General features: G+C 42.5%; 1 protein-coding gene across 1 annotated transcript in view; it reads left to right on the forward strand.

Moving 5' to 3' along the window:
• The first annotated feature begins 4,503 nt into the window (after positions 1–4,503).
• Positions 4,504–17,776, forward strand: part of LOC110485171 (myoferlin) — a 52,752-nt gene continuing 39,479 nt past the window's right edge. Inside the window, exons 1-8 of the mRNA XM_036941044.2 lie at positions 4,504–5,052; positions 6,448–6,503; positions 6,830–6,921; positions 13,693–13,801; positions 14,429–14,525; positions 16,034–16,200; positions 16,734–16,862; positions 17,387–17,449. Coding sequence (XP_036796939.2) covers positions 4,965–5,052; positions 6,448–6,503; positions 6,830–6,921; positions 13,693–13,801; positions 14,429–14,525; positions 16,034–16,200; positions 16,734–16,862; positions 17,387–17,449 — 801 coding nt within the window. The 5' untranslated portion in view covers positions 4,504–4,964. The remainder of the gene's footprint in view (positions 5,053–6,447; positions 6,504–6,829; positions 6,922–13,692; positions 13,802–14,428; positions 14,526–16,033; positions 16,201–16,733; positions 16,863–17,386; positions 17,450–17,776) is intronic.

Raw genomic sequence — 17,776 nt, forward strand, 5'->3', positions numbered from 1 at the left:
TAACACCACTTATTTACAAAAAAAAGTTGATTTAATAAGTATTCCAGTTAGGCATTCAAATCTGTCTCTTTTGCAGCAGAGCGGAAGAGTCGAAGCAAGATATGTCCAAAAATAAGCCCAACGCGTATTCTTTGTGCCTATGTTGGACCTAGGTTTTTCGCCTGCCTTCCCGCATTTGAGACAACGACTCCCATTGTTAGGACGCATACATGGGCATCTCGTCATTATATACTGATCTCTGTTTGCAGTCACGTTGCTCTTTAGACAAGATATACATAATATAGATGTGGTACTGATGATGACACTTCTCCAATCCTTGTTGAGATCTGATATTCTGCGCAGCGCAAGGTGATATGGCCAATGTCATATCTTCAAACCAATCACTTTTATAAAATCCTTTCGGGTCTAAATTCCAGCTAAACTTGGAGGGGACAGTTAAAAAAGCATGCGTCTAACAAAAAAGCTATAAAAGTAAATAAATAGCCGTATTTAAAATATATATAAGGTTATTAAGCTGAAAATATATCATGTGATTTTGTCAAACTTGTGAGGCTCTCCATGCTCATTAGTTGCTCATCATATTTGCTGCTACATCACTCAATCCGGTTGTCAACGTCTCCCTTCCTAACGGTCTTACATTCCCTGAGACCAACCAGAAATGTTTCCTTGGCCAAGTATTCCCAGATTTTCCCAAAACAGATAAACATTTGCTCTCTCATTTCTGCATGACCAAATTTTGCGTAAATCAAAGGAGTAGGGTATAGGCGCGCTTCAGTTAGCATGTGTGGTGTAGTGGGAGGGTGTTTTTTGTGTGTGCTTGGGTGTGTGTGTGTGAAGTGAGACTTCCTATCATGAATGCCATTGGCTCCAGCCAGGGTTTCTGGTGGTCCCACCTTTGAAAAAAAAAGGTTTTAAAGCTCAGGTCAGGTCACCTGACCTCTGTTTAATTTACAGGTCAGGTGTATTCAGGATTCTCTTAAAGTTGAATAGAAACTAAAAACTTGATGACTTGGTTTGAAGTTACTGTGAGATTATCTTGGCATGGAATTTAGAGTTTGGAATTCAGAGTATGCTTTTGCATAGATTTTTGGTTAGAAAATGTTACTAACAATGGTCTAATCTAGAAGAAAATGAAACGCACACCTATTTAGGCGAGGTGCTGGCTAACGGAGTAGAAAACTTGAAAATAAAAGAGAGCCCCACACTCTAGGACCTCAAATGCAAAAATGTAAATACCAAGACAGCCAAGCTGTCTTCATTAGGGTATAATCACAAACACTGCGGGATGACAGTGTCAAAAGACACAGGTATCTGTAATCATGGCCAAGAGTGGCCTAATATCATTGGTTAATATTAAAATGGCATACAAAGAACAGCATACAAACAACAAATGGATAGCATACGATCATAAATTCATTTTCGACTACACAAGCTTACAAACAATTACAATGGCAAAGTCACAATAATCACAAGAATGGCTTCAGATCAAAGTCTACGTTGAGACCGAAGGGAGCAAAGGTCTTTAAGTTAAAGATCCAGGCAGCCTCTCGTTTTAACAATAAATTATCAAGGTCACCCCCTCTCCTAGGGAGGGTGACATGTTCAATGCCAATATAACGCAGAGATTAAATTGAGTGGCCTGCCTCCAAGAAGTGGGCCACAACTGGGTAACTAAAGTTTTTACACCTAATGGTGCTACGATGCTCTGAGATACGTACTTATAATTTGCTCTTTGTTTTACCCACATAATTTTTACCACAAGGACAATTTATAAGTTAAATAACTGCCTTAGCGGAGCACGTAATAACATTTTTGACCTTTCATTTCCATCCAGTAGGGGCGCAAATAGACGTTGTTCAGGAATATCTTGTGGTGGTAAATCAGAGTGTACCAATTGGTCTCTGAGATTTCTGCCCCACGAGAATACGACCAAGGGAAGGTCCGAAAACACATTACCGAGACTATCATCAGATTTTAGAATGTGCCAATGTTTGTGAGCGATTCCCTTAATTTGTTCAGAACGCTTTGAATAGTGGGTGGTTAGAACACAAGAATGCGTCTTTTTGCGAGACTGAGCTTGAAAAAGGTCATGTCTCGTTTTGTTTGGAATTTTCTCAATGGCAATATTAATATGATCATTTTTGTAGCCCCTCTCCTTGAACTTTCTTTGCGTCTCAGCCACATATCTGTCGAAATCGGATTGTTTTTTGCAAATTCTTTTGATTCGACAGAATTGGCTGTATGGCAAACTATTTTTCAAGGGAAGTGGGAGACAACTATCAGCCCTCAACAAACTGTTACGATCAGTAGGCTTCCTGTAAAGATCAGTGTATAGAACATTATCTTCACACAAGATCAGACGATCAAGAAAACTGATTTGACGTGTGTCAGATTGCAGAGTAAATCTCAGATGATCAGAACAGGAGTTAAGAAAAGCATGGAATGCCTGGAGCTGTTTTGCATCACCCCTCCATAGAACAAAAATATCATCAATATACCGTCTCCAAATAATGATGTTAGGCAAGAAAACATTTTGGAGAGGATTGAAAATAGACTGTTTCTCCATGTAACCCACATACAAATTAGCATAGTTAGGAGCCATGGGGGATCCCATAGCAGTACCCTTCGTCTGAATAAAGAAATCATTTAGAAACATTAAATAGTTATGTGTGAGTACTTTTTCAGCCAATGTTATAATGCATGCACTGGAAGGTAGTTCATTAGGGTCACGTTGCAGAAGAAAATGTTCCATAGCTTCAATACTGCCCTCGTGTGGAATATGTGTGTATAACGACTCAACATCAAAAGTAGGTATTCTCAGGCAGAGGATCAAGAGATTCAATGATAGAGATCATACTGCTGGTGTATTATTACAACAGGGCGGGTAAGGACTGACGTATCGGATTGTAAATCAAGCAAAGCTTGTTTTTCATCCTTAGGTAAATTATGGAAAGATTTGGACCCCTTTTTATTCTTAAAGAGATGTCCAACATCTTTTTCCACAAGTCTGCAATATGTCTCGATAGAGTGATTGCGATTGGCTGGAGGTATAAAATAAGTATTGCTTCAAAAAGGAGTCGCAGTATGTGCAGGAGAGCAACCTACTGGTTCAATAGAAGTGTCAGAATCTCGTCGATGCGCGTGCCTGCGGCCACCTCCGCCCTTCCGTCCGTCCAGTCTCTCGTTGAATAAAAAACTACCACTGGAAGCCGATGAGGCGCTGGTTGTAGAGCGTTGATCAGACGGGGGTGGATAGAAGTAAGCGGCATCCCTCCTGCGTCTGCCATGGTGAGGAGGAGCAGAACCTCCCTTATCAGGGTTTCTCCAGAAGTAGACTTTATCCTCGGCCTTGTCTTAATAATGGTCTAACCCTAGGATGGATTGCAGTTTCTCCTTATCCATAAGGAACCAACATAAGTAGTGTTAAAAGTCCTGCCTAGATGTAGCTCTCCAAGGGGTTTGGCCAACCCTGGTCCATGTTTCCTAAATACTGGGGGTTTGAATATGTTCATGTGACATTTGACATTCTACAAATTATCCCACATTTAAGAAAAATCGAATGAAAATCAATCAGGTGGTTGAGGCTGATTTACAAAACCTTGCCATCGTCTTACTCTGCATAGGAAAGATATTTTGCAATTATGCCTACCGTTTCTGCCTAGTAGCTTGTGCACAATACTAAAATGACAAATCAGGATATTTGAGGCCGGGGCATTTCAATATTGCCTATTCTAATTTTATGACTTATAGACTACAGTGAGCTCCAAAAGTATTGGGACTGTGACACTTCCGTCTTGTTGTTTCGTCTCTGTACTCCAGTACGCAATGACTATGAAGTTAAAGTCCAGACTGTCAGCTTTAATTTGAGGGTATTTTCATCAATGCCGGGTGAACGGTTTAGAAAGGACAGCACTTTTTGTACATAGTCCCACATTGATTAAATCAAGCTTGTGACGCTACGAACTTGTTGGATGTATTTGCTGTTTGTTTTGGTAGTTACAGATTATTTTATTCCCAATAGAAATGTATGGTGAATAATTGATTGTGTCATCTTGGAGCCAAATAAAGCTTAAGTAAAACATTTTTTTAAATATATATATATATATATATATATATATATATATATAAATATATATATATCATACACTCAGGACATGCTAAACTCTCACCGTTATGATATGTGTACGTCTGTAACTTTCTCACTCACCATTATTCACGATTCATTCAGGACTATCCGACTGTAAAACGTGTCACTGTCCCAATTCTTTTGGAGCTCACTCTCCATAAATGCTTACAAAAGTGCAAAGCCCTCATTTAAAAAAAAAAAAGTGTAGTTTTTTTTCAAATACACAAGTTGGCATATCAGATTTCAAATAGCCGAATTAAACCAGCAAAATTACTTAGATATGAAATAATAAAAGTATAGGAATAGCAGTAATATTCTTGCTGTGATAAGGTTGGTCATGGGACTTTTTTTTAAAGGAAAATCGCCGCGGTCACCTTAGGGTACCACACTCAACGTTGTTCAACCCCATCACCTCTGAGTGGCGCTGCGGTGTAGGCTACATTTGAACCACGATAGACTGTAAATCACTCAACGTAGGCTATGACGAATTGTAGCCTTTTTGAGTAGCCAAGAGTCAAACAATATTTCAACAGCGTCAAGTTTGTTTATTCATAACGATATCACAAGTAGTAGAAGTAGATGTAACAAGTAGGATGGCTAGTAACCTAACAGATTCTGACTATAGCCTACACGACGTGCTGGCAGACTTTTTAACATACATCCATAATATTTTTTTCCATTCTGACTCATACAGTGGATAGCCAAATAATTCGGGACTTCACTCCTCCTCTAAGGGAGCATTTCCTCTGTTACAATGACCGCTGGTGAAGAGACGCCTTGGTAGAGGAACATGCTGTGATTCATAAGGGTGTTATAATACAGACTAAACTCTGTAATAATGTTGCGCGTCGTAGTGGAATCAGCCAAAGGCATCCCCAAAAAGAAACTCGGACACCCAGATCCCATAGCAGCGGTAGTGTTCAAAGGTGAGATATTGTTTTGTTGCCTCTTGCTGTGGCATTTAGCCTACATTTTCTCTTTGGTTTCAATGCCTTGATTGTTGGCTATTCTTGAGAAGTTCAAAACATCTGGATCAAAGACGTTCTCCAAATGTAGGCTAATATAAATCAAAGATGAAGACATGCAGAGTTGCTTTCAGGTTGTAGCCTAGTTTTTAGTTAGGCTACTTTATAGTTCTCTTTATTTTAAAGTCACATTATCCTTTCTGCCCTTTGCTGTCAATGTTGGGTTAACTGACCCATTTTCTGTCTATCATTTTTTCTTTGAACCAACAACTGCAAGATTCCACAATAAGATGATATTCTGGTGGATTTTGTGGTCCCCAAACATTTAACATGTTCAATAAACACAAACATGATGCTCTTTGTATTCAAAGTGGAGATACTGCGTCATTTAACTGTGAGCATGTAAGGGCACAAAACTACTATGATTTGCTTTGAAGGTACAACAATGGTACTGTGCATTGGTTCTGAGATACCGGAACCTAATTTTGCCTGCTTTAAGGCAATGAGTCACATTAAATAATGTTGCCTCTATTGTGTTACACAGAGGGAAAACATATTCCCTTATAAGGGGTTGGAATCACCCATTCTCCCCTGTCATCAACAGCTCTGCAGCTGGGTCAATGTGCTTCATTTTTGCATGGATATTTTAGGATAAGAGTCCGTCCAAGATGCACATTCGACTTTTATGGTTGAATATGTTGCCACTCTAAGTTGGCTCACTATGTTACCAGCCCCAGGGATGTTGTAGGTATTACTAATTTTAAAACTGCCTGTATATGTTAAAGGCCCAGTGCAGTTAAACATGTGATATACCTGTGTTTTATATATATTTCCATTATGAGATTGAAAATTGAAATTGTGAAAATGATGATAATGTCCTTTTAGTGTAAGAGCTGTTTGAAAAGAATGCCTGAAATTTCAGCATGATTGCTTGAGAACTTTGCATTTTTGCCAAGAAGCTATTTTTATTTATTTTGGCCATTACATTAAAAACAATCACAGTAACGTAATTGTTACCCAGAAAGGATTTGATATTGAGATAAAAACGTCTGCATTGGACCCAGAGAAATATATTCTACCCATACATATACTCCCGAGTGGCGCAGCCGTCTAAGGCACTGCATGTCAATGCTTGAGGTGTCACTACAGACACCATGGTTTGATTCCAGGCTGTATCACAATCGGCTGTGATTGGGAGTCCCGTAGGGCGGTGCACAATTGGCCCGGCGTCGTCCGGTGTCGGCTGCCATTGTAAATAAGAATTTGTTCTTAACTGACTTGCCTAGTTATATAAAGGGTACATAGAAACACATATATTCCATGTTTTAATCTTGCCACTTTGTGTAAACGCTACAGGTGAAAAGAAGAAAACTAAGGCCATTGATAGTGAACTCAATCCCGTGTGGAATGAAGTAAGTATAAATATTTACATTTACAATCCTTCCTCTCTCTGGCAGTCTCTGGGAATGTTGAAAAGGGCCTCGAGAGGAATGTATTATGTGGACGAGGGTATGAGAATGAATTAGGGAATGAGGCTAACATTTTGTCCGCTGTGCTTGGTGTTTGTTGATGACTCAACATGGAGTAGTTATTATTAGATAGAGGAATGATAACTGTTAACACTTCCCCTTTGATTTTAAATATTTGCACCCCCCCCCCCCATGCTTCAACATTTTATAATTGAAATTAACATGGGCAAAGTTGCGAGTTTATGAACTAACTCAATTTGTGGTTGCAGGTGCTTGAGTTCGACCTAAAGGGCTCCCCATTGGATGCCTCCTCCTTTTTGGACGTGATTGTGAAAGACTATGAGACTATTGGCAAAGACAAGTACGTACCTGGCATGTAGCTACTGTATATGTCTCAAATGTTTTGTGAGAGAACACACACCACACACACGCACATACACCTCCTGCTAATCGGACGCTGCTAGTGCTGCTAGGGAGGAGGAGGGACATAGTGTTTTACTCAGTTTGACCTCTTGTCATTTCTCAGTCAAAGTGCCCCTACATTAGAATGTGAACCTGGTCATTACAATACAGTGTCTGGTAATTACAGGTTATACAGAGAGTGAGTTAAAGGGAAAGTTCAAACCCTGAGGCCAGTGCTGAGTTTAAACTGAGCTGGAAAAAACTAGAGTAAGCACTTCTGCGGAGGGAGATCCATAATGTTCATTCAGGTCAAATCTTCAGGTTACTTGCATAACTCCGGGTTCTCTGATAATATGAGTGAGCTATCTTACATATGGGGCATGCCCTTTGGTGCGAGATCATAAGGAAGCTCCAATCACACAACATCTGCCGTAAACAGACAGGAGGCGTGGCGAATAGTGGGCAACCCCACTTATTATAACGCTCCAAGTCCCGTACTCTAGCTCATTATCAGACATATGTTTTCCTCCTTATGCATATTGAGATAACCCAATCATATTATCAGAGAACAGGGGCTACGCAAGTAACCTTAAGATTTGACCTTAAGGAACATTATGGATCTCTGACTGCAGAAGTGCTTACCCTAGTGCTTTTTCAAATACTTTTTTCGTTATCTCAAATATGGGTGTTTCACATATAGTCAACTTCCATTGCGCTCATGTACCCCCCGAAGCTAGATTGTCTTGACATAATCATCCCTCAGAGGCCCCAACACAGCACTGTATATGTCAGCGAGGGCGCAGTGACGTCTAGTTCGTAAATCCTCATAAACGTATGAGGGGTAGCCCAACATGCCGCATTGCAGCGTCACCTCTTGCTAGTTCAAAAAACAGCGGGCAGTGTGCGTCTTTGCGCATGCGTAGAGACCTATGGACGTTTGTCCGTATTTTTCCACCACACTTGAGCCACCACTTCGGGATGGAGTCTTCAGTCACCATACAGGGGGTTACCTCTGGACTTACAAGTCTGTTCCGGACATGAGCCACGTGTAAAGAGTGATGTGCGCTGCTCCACAGAATCATTTTCTGGGCTGGTCTGCACAAACACAGAGATCAGGTGCCACCTTGGTGGTTGATGTATGCCACTACAGTCGTATTGTCCATTCTGACCAGGATGTGACAATTCTGAAGAAAAGGCAGAAAATGCTTTAGTGCAAGCAGCACTGTAAGCAACTCAAGGTCATTTATGTGAGCATGACGTAGTTGTGGGGACTACAATCCATTCAATGCTCTCCCCTCACAGACTACGCCACACCCTTTGAGAGATGCGTCTGTTATCACTACAGGCACTACCTCTAGGGGAGTGCCGTTGGCGAAGATGGAGGGGTCCCGTCAGTGGCGGAGAGACGCTATGCTTGGGGAGGACACCGTTATGCTCCGCTGAAGGTGACTAAGGGAACACAGGCGTAGGGCAGACACCCAGCACTGAAAATATTTCATCCTCAACAGTCCAAACAGTCCCAACGTACAGAGACACGTCTTGAGTGTGACTGTATGACCCCATTGGAACATGGAGAGACATGATTCGCACGAAGCAACATGATTCACCCATCTGATAGTGCGGCCTGGAAAGAGATGGAATTCAGAACTACGCCTAGATATTCTACTCTATATGTGGGCACTAAACAGCTGTTTATCTGATTCATCCTGAAGTCTACAAGGGCAGCTCTGTCTCTCACTGCCTGCTTCTGTTAATGGGAGCAGAGCAGGTAGTGGTCTATGTACGCGGAGATCCTGTGTCCTCTCCATCTCAGGGGAGTTAGGGCCACCTCTACAACTTGCTGAACGTCCGAGGGGCTAGTGATATCCTGAAGGGAACTGTGAGATTCTCGAAACCCTGATAGGGAAACTTGAGAAATCTCCTATGTGCTGGCAGAATGCTTATGTGAAAATCCTGCAAATTGACTTTAGTGAACCAATCACCTCGACAAACAAAGCAAGACAGCACTTTGTGTGTAAGCATAAGGAATGTGAACTTTTTCAGATAGCTGTTGAGGATCTGTAGGTCCAAGATGGGGCGCTGGAGAATGGATGAAAAGAAATGTTCCATCTTGCCAGGGAGAGACGTGTAGGTAAGGGAGGCACAGCGTTCAGGGTGAAGGTGGTTTGCGAGAGATTGTTCCACTGCTCCTCCATACCTTGCATGTCCATGGCAGTGAAGTCCCTCGGTGGGACCTTACCGGAAAGGGGTTTGTCCCAGGTGTGTTTAGCCTCCACCAAGCATGTTGGGATCATGGGGACACGCTGTCTCCCAGGGACGGTATGGGATGAGTCTCTTCCCATTGAACCAGTCTCTTTCGCCGTTTTTGCACAAATGGATTAGCCTGTACTCCAGGCTGGGAGAGGAGGGCCCTCCACTCAGGGTGCTGGAAGGCCTTGAGGCCTGAGCCTTGGGGTCTTCATCCCCTTCCTCATCCTCATTGCAGAAGAGTCGCACAATACTGATGTCCTCCTCATCGTAAACCCCTATACCTCTTTTCCCTGCTGCTAGCTCGTCGAACCGAGAGTGGATATCTGGGGGGAGACCGCCCATAACCTTGGCCCAGCTCGTGGTTGTTGGGTTGCCTCCTCGCCCGAAGGCTGGGAGGAAGAGGAGCCTCGAGGGGGGCTGCGGCAACTCGAGGGGGACTCCGGCAACTCCTTGCAATGCTCGCAGGACTCTGGGTTAGCAAGAGCCGCCTGAACATGCTCCAGTCCCAAGCAGGCAACACAGATAGGATATGTGTTCTTCACTGACATCATGGACCCACACAGGCATGGGTGAGCCAGTTGGGGAACAGGAGGCCAGCTGGGTACACACTGTGAAGGGGTAGTAGTATCCATAGCTCCGGATAGTGGAGGGTTCAAGGCTACGCGTGTACTGGCCAATGCCTAGCTGTGTAGCTAGTCCTGACATTAGCTAACTAGCGTTCACCCCGTGGGCTATTAGCCTAGCTTTTGCTAACATATTGCTATCTGAAGACAAAGTGGATAGCATTCATTTTTGATGAGCTAGTTGGTTAGCTTTACCTTGCAGCGTGGGCTAACCGAGTAGAAAGGGCTAGTTGAATGAGCTATCTCTAAGCGTGTGTTGGCCGACATTTAGCTGTGAAACTAGTCCTGGTGTTAGCTAGCTTGCACTCACCTTGTGGCCTAATAGGCTAGCTATTGCTAGCACACTGCTAGCTGAAGAAAAAGCGTGTGGTGTAAGTCTTCGGTGAGCTAGCTAGGTTAGCTTTGCCTTACACTGTGGGCTAACCCCTTTTTAAAAATATTGCAGTTTTGAAACTACAGTAAAAGTGCAGTAACTGCAGTCGACTGTGGTATTTCAGACACAGTAATTGCAGAATAACTGCAGTGTATTGCAGTTGAACTGCAGTTATACTGCACTGTAACTGCATTTACACTGCAAATTGACTGTAGTAAAAAAAACAGTGTTATTTTGGACGCATTATTTGCAACATACTGCAGTTATACTGCACTCTGACTGCAGTTATACTGCAGTGTATTGAATTTATACTGTACTCTGACTGCAGTCTTTTTTTTTGTACGGGAACGAATCTCAAAATGATCTTTTCTCCCTTCCACTGTGGTGGGAATTAGCAGCACGAAGCAGGTAAGCTGCTAAGTGGGCGAGTGGGGCAAAAGTTAGCCATGTGGCGCTAGTTTTGACTGGAGACTGAGAAGAACCCAACTTTTCCTTTTGGTAAAAGTACTTAACACTCTATACGAGAAGCAGTATCCTATCCTCAGTGGCGAGTTCACAATTGAGTAGGAAAACAATGAGACAAGTCGTGCTGAGGAGAGTGTAGAGAGAGCTTGTGATCTCCGTATGGAAGAAAACGATAATGAGCTAGAGGGCGTGGCGTGGCGCCTTATAATAGGTTGTGTGATTGGAGTGTCCTTGTGATCCCATCCCGAACGGCTTACCCCATACGTGAGATACAGAAACAAGTATTTGAAAGAGAACTTAGTTGATCTACAATTACATAAAAAAGCTCAAGTTTTTCCATTGCAATGGGCCACATAACGTTTACAGGAACTCCTCTTGCCATGACAACATGTGTTGAGGAAAAATTGTGTTACCGCAGAGCTTCAATGATTACCACATTGGTAAGTGAAAAGTGAGGTGTGATTTGAAGTAGCACAACCCCTTACGGCTTCTCTACCACACCCTGTACCTGCCTCCGTGTTCAGACTCGCTGTGCTATGTGATGAGGATTTGTCTCTCTCTATGATGAAACAGTTTTCTCTCTCCAAAAGGCTATTGTTTCACCATGAGCACAAATCACTTCAAACTCAATAGATTCAAAATGGCCTCTCATGTGTCTTCTCTATATCAAGAGAAATAGGTATCAACATGCTTTTTACTTAACATATTAGTGATTTTAGATTGATGGAACATATCTAAGCTGTATTGATGCTTCATTGTTGTTCCATTTCCATTGTGACATTTTTAAGTCACGTAATGAGCGGCCTCTATTTAGCAGCATGCTTTTCACCACTTCTCAGCAGGAACTCTAATATAGATGCCTAGAGAGAGAGATAGAGAGAGAGAGAGAGAGAGAGCAGGCTATGATAATGAGAGTGACTCACGTTTTTGATCTTCTATAATGTTGGGGGGGCACTGGCAGAGTCCAGACTCAAACACAAGCAAAGTTACAGAGCTTGCACAGGCTTGTCACTGGCAGATGGGGGGGTTGATCTTGAGTATGTTTGAGAATCCTTGGCAGATGTGTGTATATGGGTGAGGTTGAATCATTCAATATAAACACACACTCAATAAGGGGGGGGGGGGGGTGTTTTGGATATAAGGACATCTCCTAGTGACCACCATATACAATCATGTGTCCTGTTGAGTCATTTTTAATCCTCCATATCCAACGTCAGAATTCTAAAACGTCCAAAATGATATTCAAACATGGATACATACAGTATGTTTTCTCTGCTAGACACTAGACAGTTAACTATAGCCTGCTCTTGCCAACTCCATTACTCATTCTCAATCCAAACATTGCATGACATTGAGTGACAAGGAGTTGACATGATAGCACAAAAAGACTGGCACAGTTAGCAGCAGGGCCTTTGATATCAGCAAAAGAAAGAACTCCATATTATGCTGTATTATCTGACTTCATGGTGTGGAACTGCTTTTGACTCATAAAAGAGGAACTAGCCACTACACAGTGCATAAATATAGCCAACTAGTGTGCTGGCAGCTAGTGTGTGTTCCATATCATTAGTAACAGTCAACTAATTTCCTCAGGGGGAAAATATTCAACAATGGGTATTTTGCATGTGTCTGCTCGCCTTTGAAAAGTCAAGTGCCAACTAACTGAGTGAAGAAAAAATTTGAAATGTGTAGAATTCCAAGAGAGGAATAAAAACAAAAGACTCAAAGAGCATTCCTCTCTCAGCTTCAGAGTAGCCTGCTTTCAATGCCAAGGTGTGAACTCTACCCCGTAGTTCAACTTCATTTCCAGGACCTGTTTTAATGCATGATTGTTTATCTCTCTGTGTGTGATGACAAATTATTTCAACAGGTGACATAGCCAGGAGGGGAGAGGCATGACAACATCCCACCTTCCCCCCTTTCTCTCCTCCCCCACCCTCTTCTCTCCTCTCTCCCTCTCTCTCCCCTTCTCCCATCTCTCTTCTTCTCTTCTCTCCTCTCTTCTTTTCTCTCTATCCCCCTCTCTCTTCCTCTCTTTCAATTCACTTAAATTATATCTCTCTGTCCCTCCTTCTGTCTCTCTCAATTCAATTCCTCTCTCTCTCTCTCTCTCTCGCTCTCTCTCACTCTCTCTCTCTCTCTCTTTCTCCTGTCTCTCTCCTCCCCTCAGCCTGACACACAAGGCCAGACTACAGGCATGCCTGTGGTAGATGCTAATTGCTCCCAGCGGTTAGTCTTTCCTCGTCCTCCCTTTCATGATTCTTTCCCCCTCGTCTATGGGATCGAGTGTTGTTCCTCACTACAGAGCACAGATGACATTTTTCCCAGTGTTCTCCGGGGAAGGCTCTAATGGTTGCCAAAATAAGCTAAGCTAGGCTGATGTTTGTCATTGTGACAGCTTATGAAGATCACTCAGCTACAGGAAAGTCGTCTTCTCGCTACCACCCTATCATTTTATTTTTCTTGAGTCCCTCCAGTCCAGCACAAGCAAAGTGCCTCAATGGTATCAACAATATGTTGACATATACACACTTCTTTAAATTGTGGCTGCATGGCACAGTGGTGGCTATATATACATAATAGGAATAACTGATATTAAGCAATGCAACGGGATTCTTAATCACAGTTGATTGTGTAATAAAGAACCCTTGGTACCTTCCTAGTTAGTCCTCAGTTCCCCCATAAGGGACTTTCATCAGATCCGTGTGGCAAATATAACTGCTCTATAGGACTTGTTGCTAGGTTTGTCAATTCTGAAAGAAGTACAAATGAGAACTGGATACTGCCTGTGATTAGTCAAAAAACAAATATATTCACACATATAAAATGACATACATCATTGTACACAAACAACAGAGGAAATCTACACCTCTTTATGCAGTAGACCAGCAAACATAATACATGCATTTGTTTAAGTGATCTGGAAATTATATTACTATTTTACTGTATGCGTTTCCTCAAGAAATATTCATATCACGTAAATACAGTAGGTGCTCATGCCTTTTTACCTGTATTGCAGATTTATTGGCTCAGCTAAGATCTCTCTCCTAGACCTGGCTCATGGTCACACCAAGTCCCTCCCAGCAAAGAACCTGTCCCTGGTCAATGAGAAGAAACAGGACACTGGGGTGAGAGTTATTCTTGAAAGTAAATGAAGTGTAAGCAATAATACACTTTATTGTAGAGACATTGTCAAGAGGTTCGGTGTTTTTGGCTTAACGGCTAATGTGTTGGGTTGACAATCGCTGGACCCGGATTCGAGTCCTGGTCAGAACAAACACACAAATTCCCTACGTTGGTGTAAGAAGTGGGATGGCGCCCATAAGGTCATCGGAAAAGGCGTGTACACATGAAGGACTTGGAATAAAGAAGCTTGAGGAGATGTTCTCCTAAAGGGAGGGGCTAGTGTAGCGAGCATTTCGCTACACAACAAGCATTTCGCTACACTCGCATGAACATCTGCCAACCATGTGTAAGTGACCAATAACATTTGATTTGATTGGAGTAGCGACCTCAACCCAACACCTAGGGGTCTCGTCAAGAGGTTCGGGTCTCTTGGCGGTGTTGGGTTGACAGTTGCTGGACCCAGGCCTGAGTCCCAGTCAGAACTACCCCATGCATATAATAACTAGGTTAAAACATCTTGATTGTTGGCCATATCATGTCAATGTAAAATAATGTAAGTTAAAGTTGTCAATACATTGAGACATTGTCTTGAAGCAGCATGTTGACATTTAATCCCATCTGTTTTTTAGGCGACCATTAATTTGATGATAGGGTACGAGCCGCCAGCTAGCACAACTCCGAACCCTAACAATCAAACTGATGAAGACCAGTCGCATGGGGACACAGGTCAGTTTAACATAACAAATATGTGGCACGCCATCTTTTGTTTTGGTTAAGCACAATGGTGTCCTTCTCTCATGAGATCAGTTCCAATGCCTTTGTTATGCCGGTAATGTAAATCAACTCTTATACATGTAGTTTGGGAAAAGTATGCAGCTATCACAGTGGTATGTTTGGGTTTGGTATTGCAGTGGGAGCCTGGTTCCCAGATTTGTTTGTGTGTTACCCAACTCCTCTGTTTTTCAATGTCATGTAACGAGCAGTTGACTAAAGTACAAACAGATCTGGTAGCCAGGATTGTGTTCATTAGGGCACACAACAGGAAACGTTTGAAAACGGGAAACAAACGCTTGCATTTCAGGTAGTCCCTACTTGTTTCAGAGTTTTCTTTTCACCATTTGGTCTCTAATGAATGCAACCCAGGTAACCAGGCTAGTGAGGTGATGTTGTGGTTTTAGGCTTTGGTTGGTAGGAAGTATTGGAGTGGTACTGGCTTGTCTGTGTTCGTTATACAAGTGAAAGGCTGCTTGCTGTTTATTTAAATGGAGGATGCAAATTGAAAAAACAAACAATACTCACAGCCTTTGCAGACTGCCACAAGGAAACAGAATCAATAGAACATGTTTTGTAGTACGTTCCCTCTGTGGCTCGCTTTTGGAGTCAGGTCCAGGAATGGTTGTTATGTCATAATACCAGGTTACAGATTGATCTGCAAACTGTTTTGTTAGGTGATCTGAAAAACCACGATCAGTCAATGGGAAATATAATTTTACTCCTGGGTAAAGTATTTATTTTTGGGGAAATATTGGTAGAAATGTTACAAATAGGGAGGTTCAGGGCTCATAAGACATCATAGTAAAATGGATGGATGTATTACAAAAGGAAAAATGGCATTCTACTGGGAAAGATGAATTAATCTGTGGACATCGGAGGGTTGGATTTCAGATTGAATGATGGATTGGCACTGTGGATAAAAATCCAGCACTTGAAGAAAGAGGAAATTAGGAATATGTCTGTGTGTCTAATTCTTTAACTACAGGTACTGTAGATATGAGTTCAAATAGCTGTAAGTAGCAGTAAAAGCTATGTTTACTCGAATCAGGGTAGGGATGGTAGGGTATATATATTTTTTAATATACACACGACACAAGTACTCTCAGCAGACAATATGCTGAACACAGGTCACCTGGACCAGAAGTCCCCACAAGAATAGTAAACTAAAGTGTTTTTACCAACTGGGGACATTTTGTTGGTCCCCACAAGGTCAGATTCTACTTCTATGGGGTTTAGGGTTTAGGTTAGAATTAGTGTTAAGGTTAGAATTAGGTTTAGGGTTAGGAGCTAGGGTTCGTTTTAGGGTTATGGTTAGGAGTTAGGGTTAGGGTTAAGGTTTTCGGGTTAAGGTTAGGGTACAGGTCAGAGTTAGGTTTAAGTTTAGGGTTAGGGAAAATAGGATTTTGAATGGGACTGAATTGTGTGTCCCCAGTTGTACAAGACTGTGTGTGTGTTCCCAGGTGAGGGTGAGGAAGGGGAGGATAGGGAGGAGGTATCCCTTGGGGGTCAGGTGGGGACCCCTGGAGTTCCACCCACACCTGGCCAGCCTGGTAACCCCAACCAGAGGCCTGTCCGGACTAGCCGCAAGAGACACCGGGCCCTGGCCAACAAGCCCCAGGACTTCCAGGTAGAGTACATAGCTAGGACATGAAGTGCATGTCAAACGTTTAAAGTATCCTCCCCTCCTCATCTCTCTTTCCTTCATTTGCACTGATCTGAAACCACAGGAGAGATGAAAGCAGTATGGTGGATGGTGGCTTTCACCCTCCAGTTCTTTCAGATCAGTGGTAGAGAAGACGAGCAAAGGACTATTGAGATGCAGCCCTGGATGGTAGTATGGGGCCCTGTTTAAATACTTATGACATGCGTCCTTCATCCCATTTTACCTTACTTGAGGTAATCACTAATCTGTATAGGTATGTGAGATGACAGCAATATGATAATTATGCATTCCTCAATCCAATCACTAACAGATCAGTGATTGCCTCAAGGAAGGAAGGAAAAAAGAAAGGAGATGTGCATTTTGTGGTAGAACAGCGCCTCTTTGACCTCTCCTCTTATTGACAAATTATATCAATAAAGGCATAATTAAGGATTTTTGTGTTTGTTGAAATTACTGTGTTAGTTAAACTCTCTTACACTGTTGTCTTCAATGACCAGATTCGCGTTCGAGTTATCGAGGGCCGACAGTTGCCGGGAAACAACATCAAACCGGTTGTCAAAGTGAATGTGTGCGGACAGACCCACAGAACCAGGATCAGGCGAGGAAACAACCCCTTCTTTGATGAGGTAATCTCTTCATAACTCTATGGTTTTAAACTGCCCTTACACTCCAAAATCAAAACCACTAGGGCAAAGTTACACTTCTCTGATTGCGCTGACGGGAATCTTTGTTTCAGTATTCCATCTTTTGATTGACTGTCTTTTTCACCCCTTTAAATGCTTGTCTAATTGACTCCTGCTCCTCTTTTACCTTGTCCTGCTGATCCCTCTCTCAATGCACTCCTCCTCCTGCTTCAATGAGTTTCATTCGGATCTTCTCTCTCTGCAACAGTGATATGTTTGAGTAAATCTAAAGCGGAATCCTCCGTTAGATACATTATCTATCACCCTTGACCTCTCACATGCATTTTCTCAACCTTTCCTAGTCAATTACTATACAATTGCTACAGTATGTCTGTATGCATTTGCTTCAAAATCAGAGTATAGAAAGCTATGGAAAATGGCCATGGTTATGCCTAACTCTCTACTATGTACATAAAAAACTATGAAAATACTGTATATATCAAAATTTTTATAAACCCTCTCCACAGATGTTCTTCTTCAATGTCAACATCCTGCCTTCAGAGCTTTTAGATGACTGTATCAGTATTCGGGTAAGTACAACACTCATTTCAGACTGGGTATAGTCTATAAACAGTGTGTTCACGAGTTCGGCTTCTCTCCATCTGACGAACATGGAGGGGGTTTTGGCGTGGATGGTGGATGGGGAGGCTAGACCCCGGTCGGGGATCGGAGTTGGTAGCTGTCCTCCCAGCAGGATCAGCCCCCAGTCATGGACTGCTGGCAGTGCCAACCCACGTAAGACAAGGTTGTGTGAGCATGGATCTGATGAACATGCAGGAAGGGGTTGAGCTGGCCCACCATTATGTAGGAAGCCTGGAGGCAATGGGGATTGGTAGCTGGCCCCCCAGCAGGATCAG

The sequence above is a fragment of the Oncorhynchus mykiss genome, chromosome 13, assembly GCF_057628025.1.
Source record: "Oncorhynchus mykiss isolate SJ-2025 chromosome 13, ASM5762802v1, whole genome shotgun sequence".
NCBI lineage: Eukaryota > Metazoa > Chordata > Actinopteri > Salmoniformes > Salmonidae > Oncorhynchus > Oncorhynchus mykiss.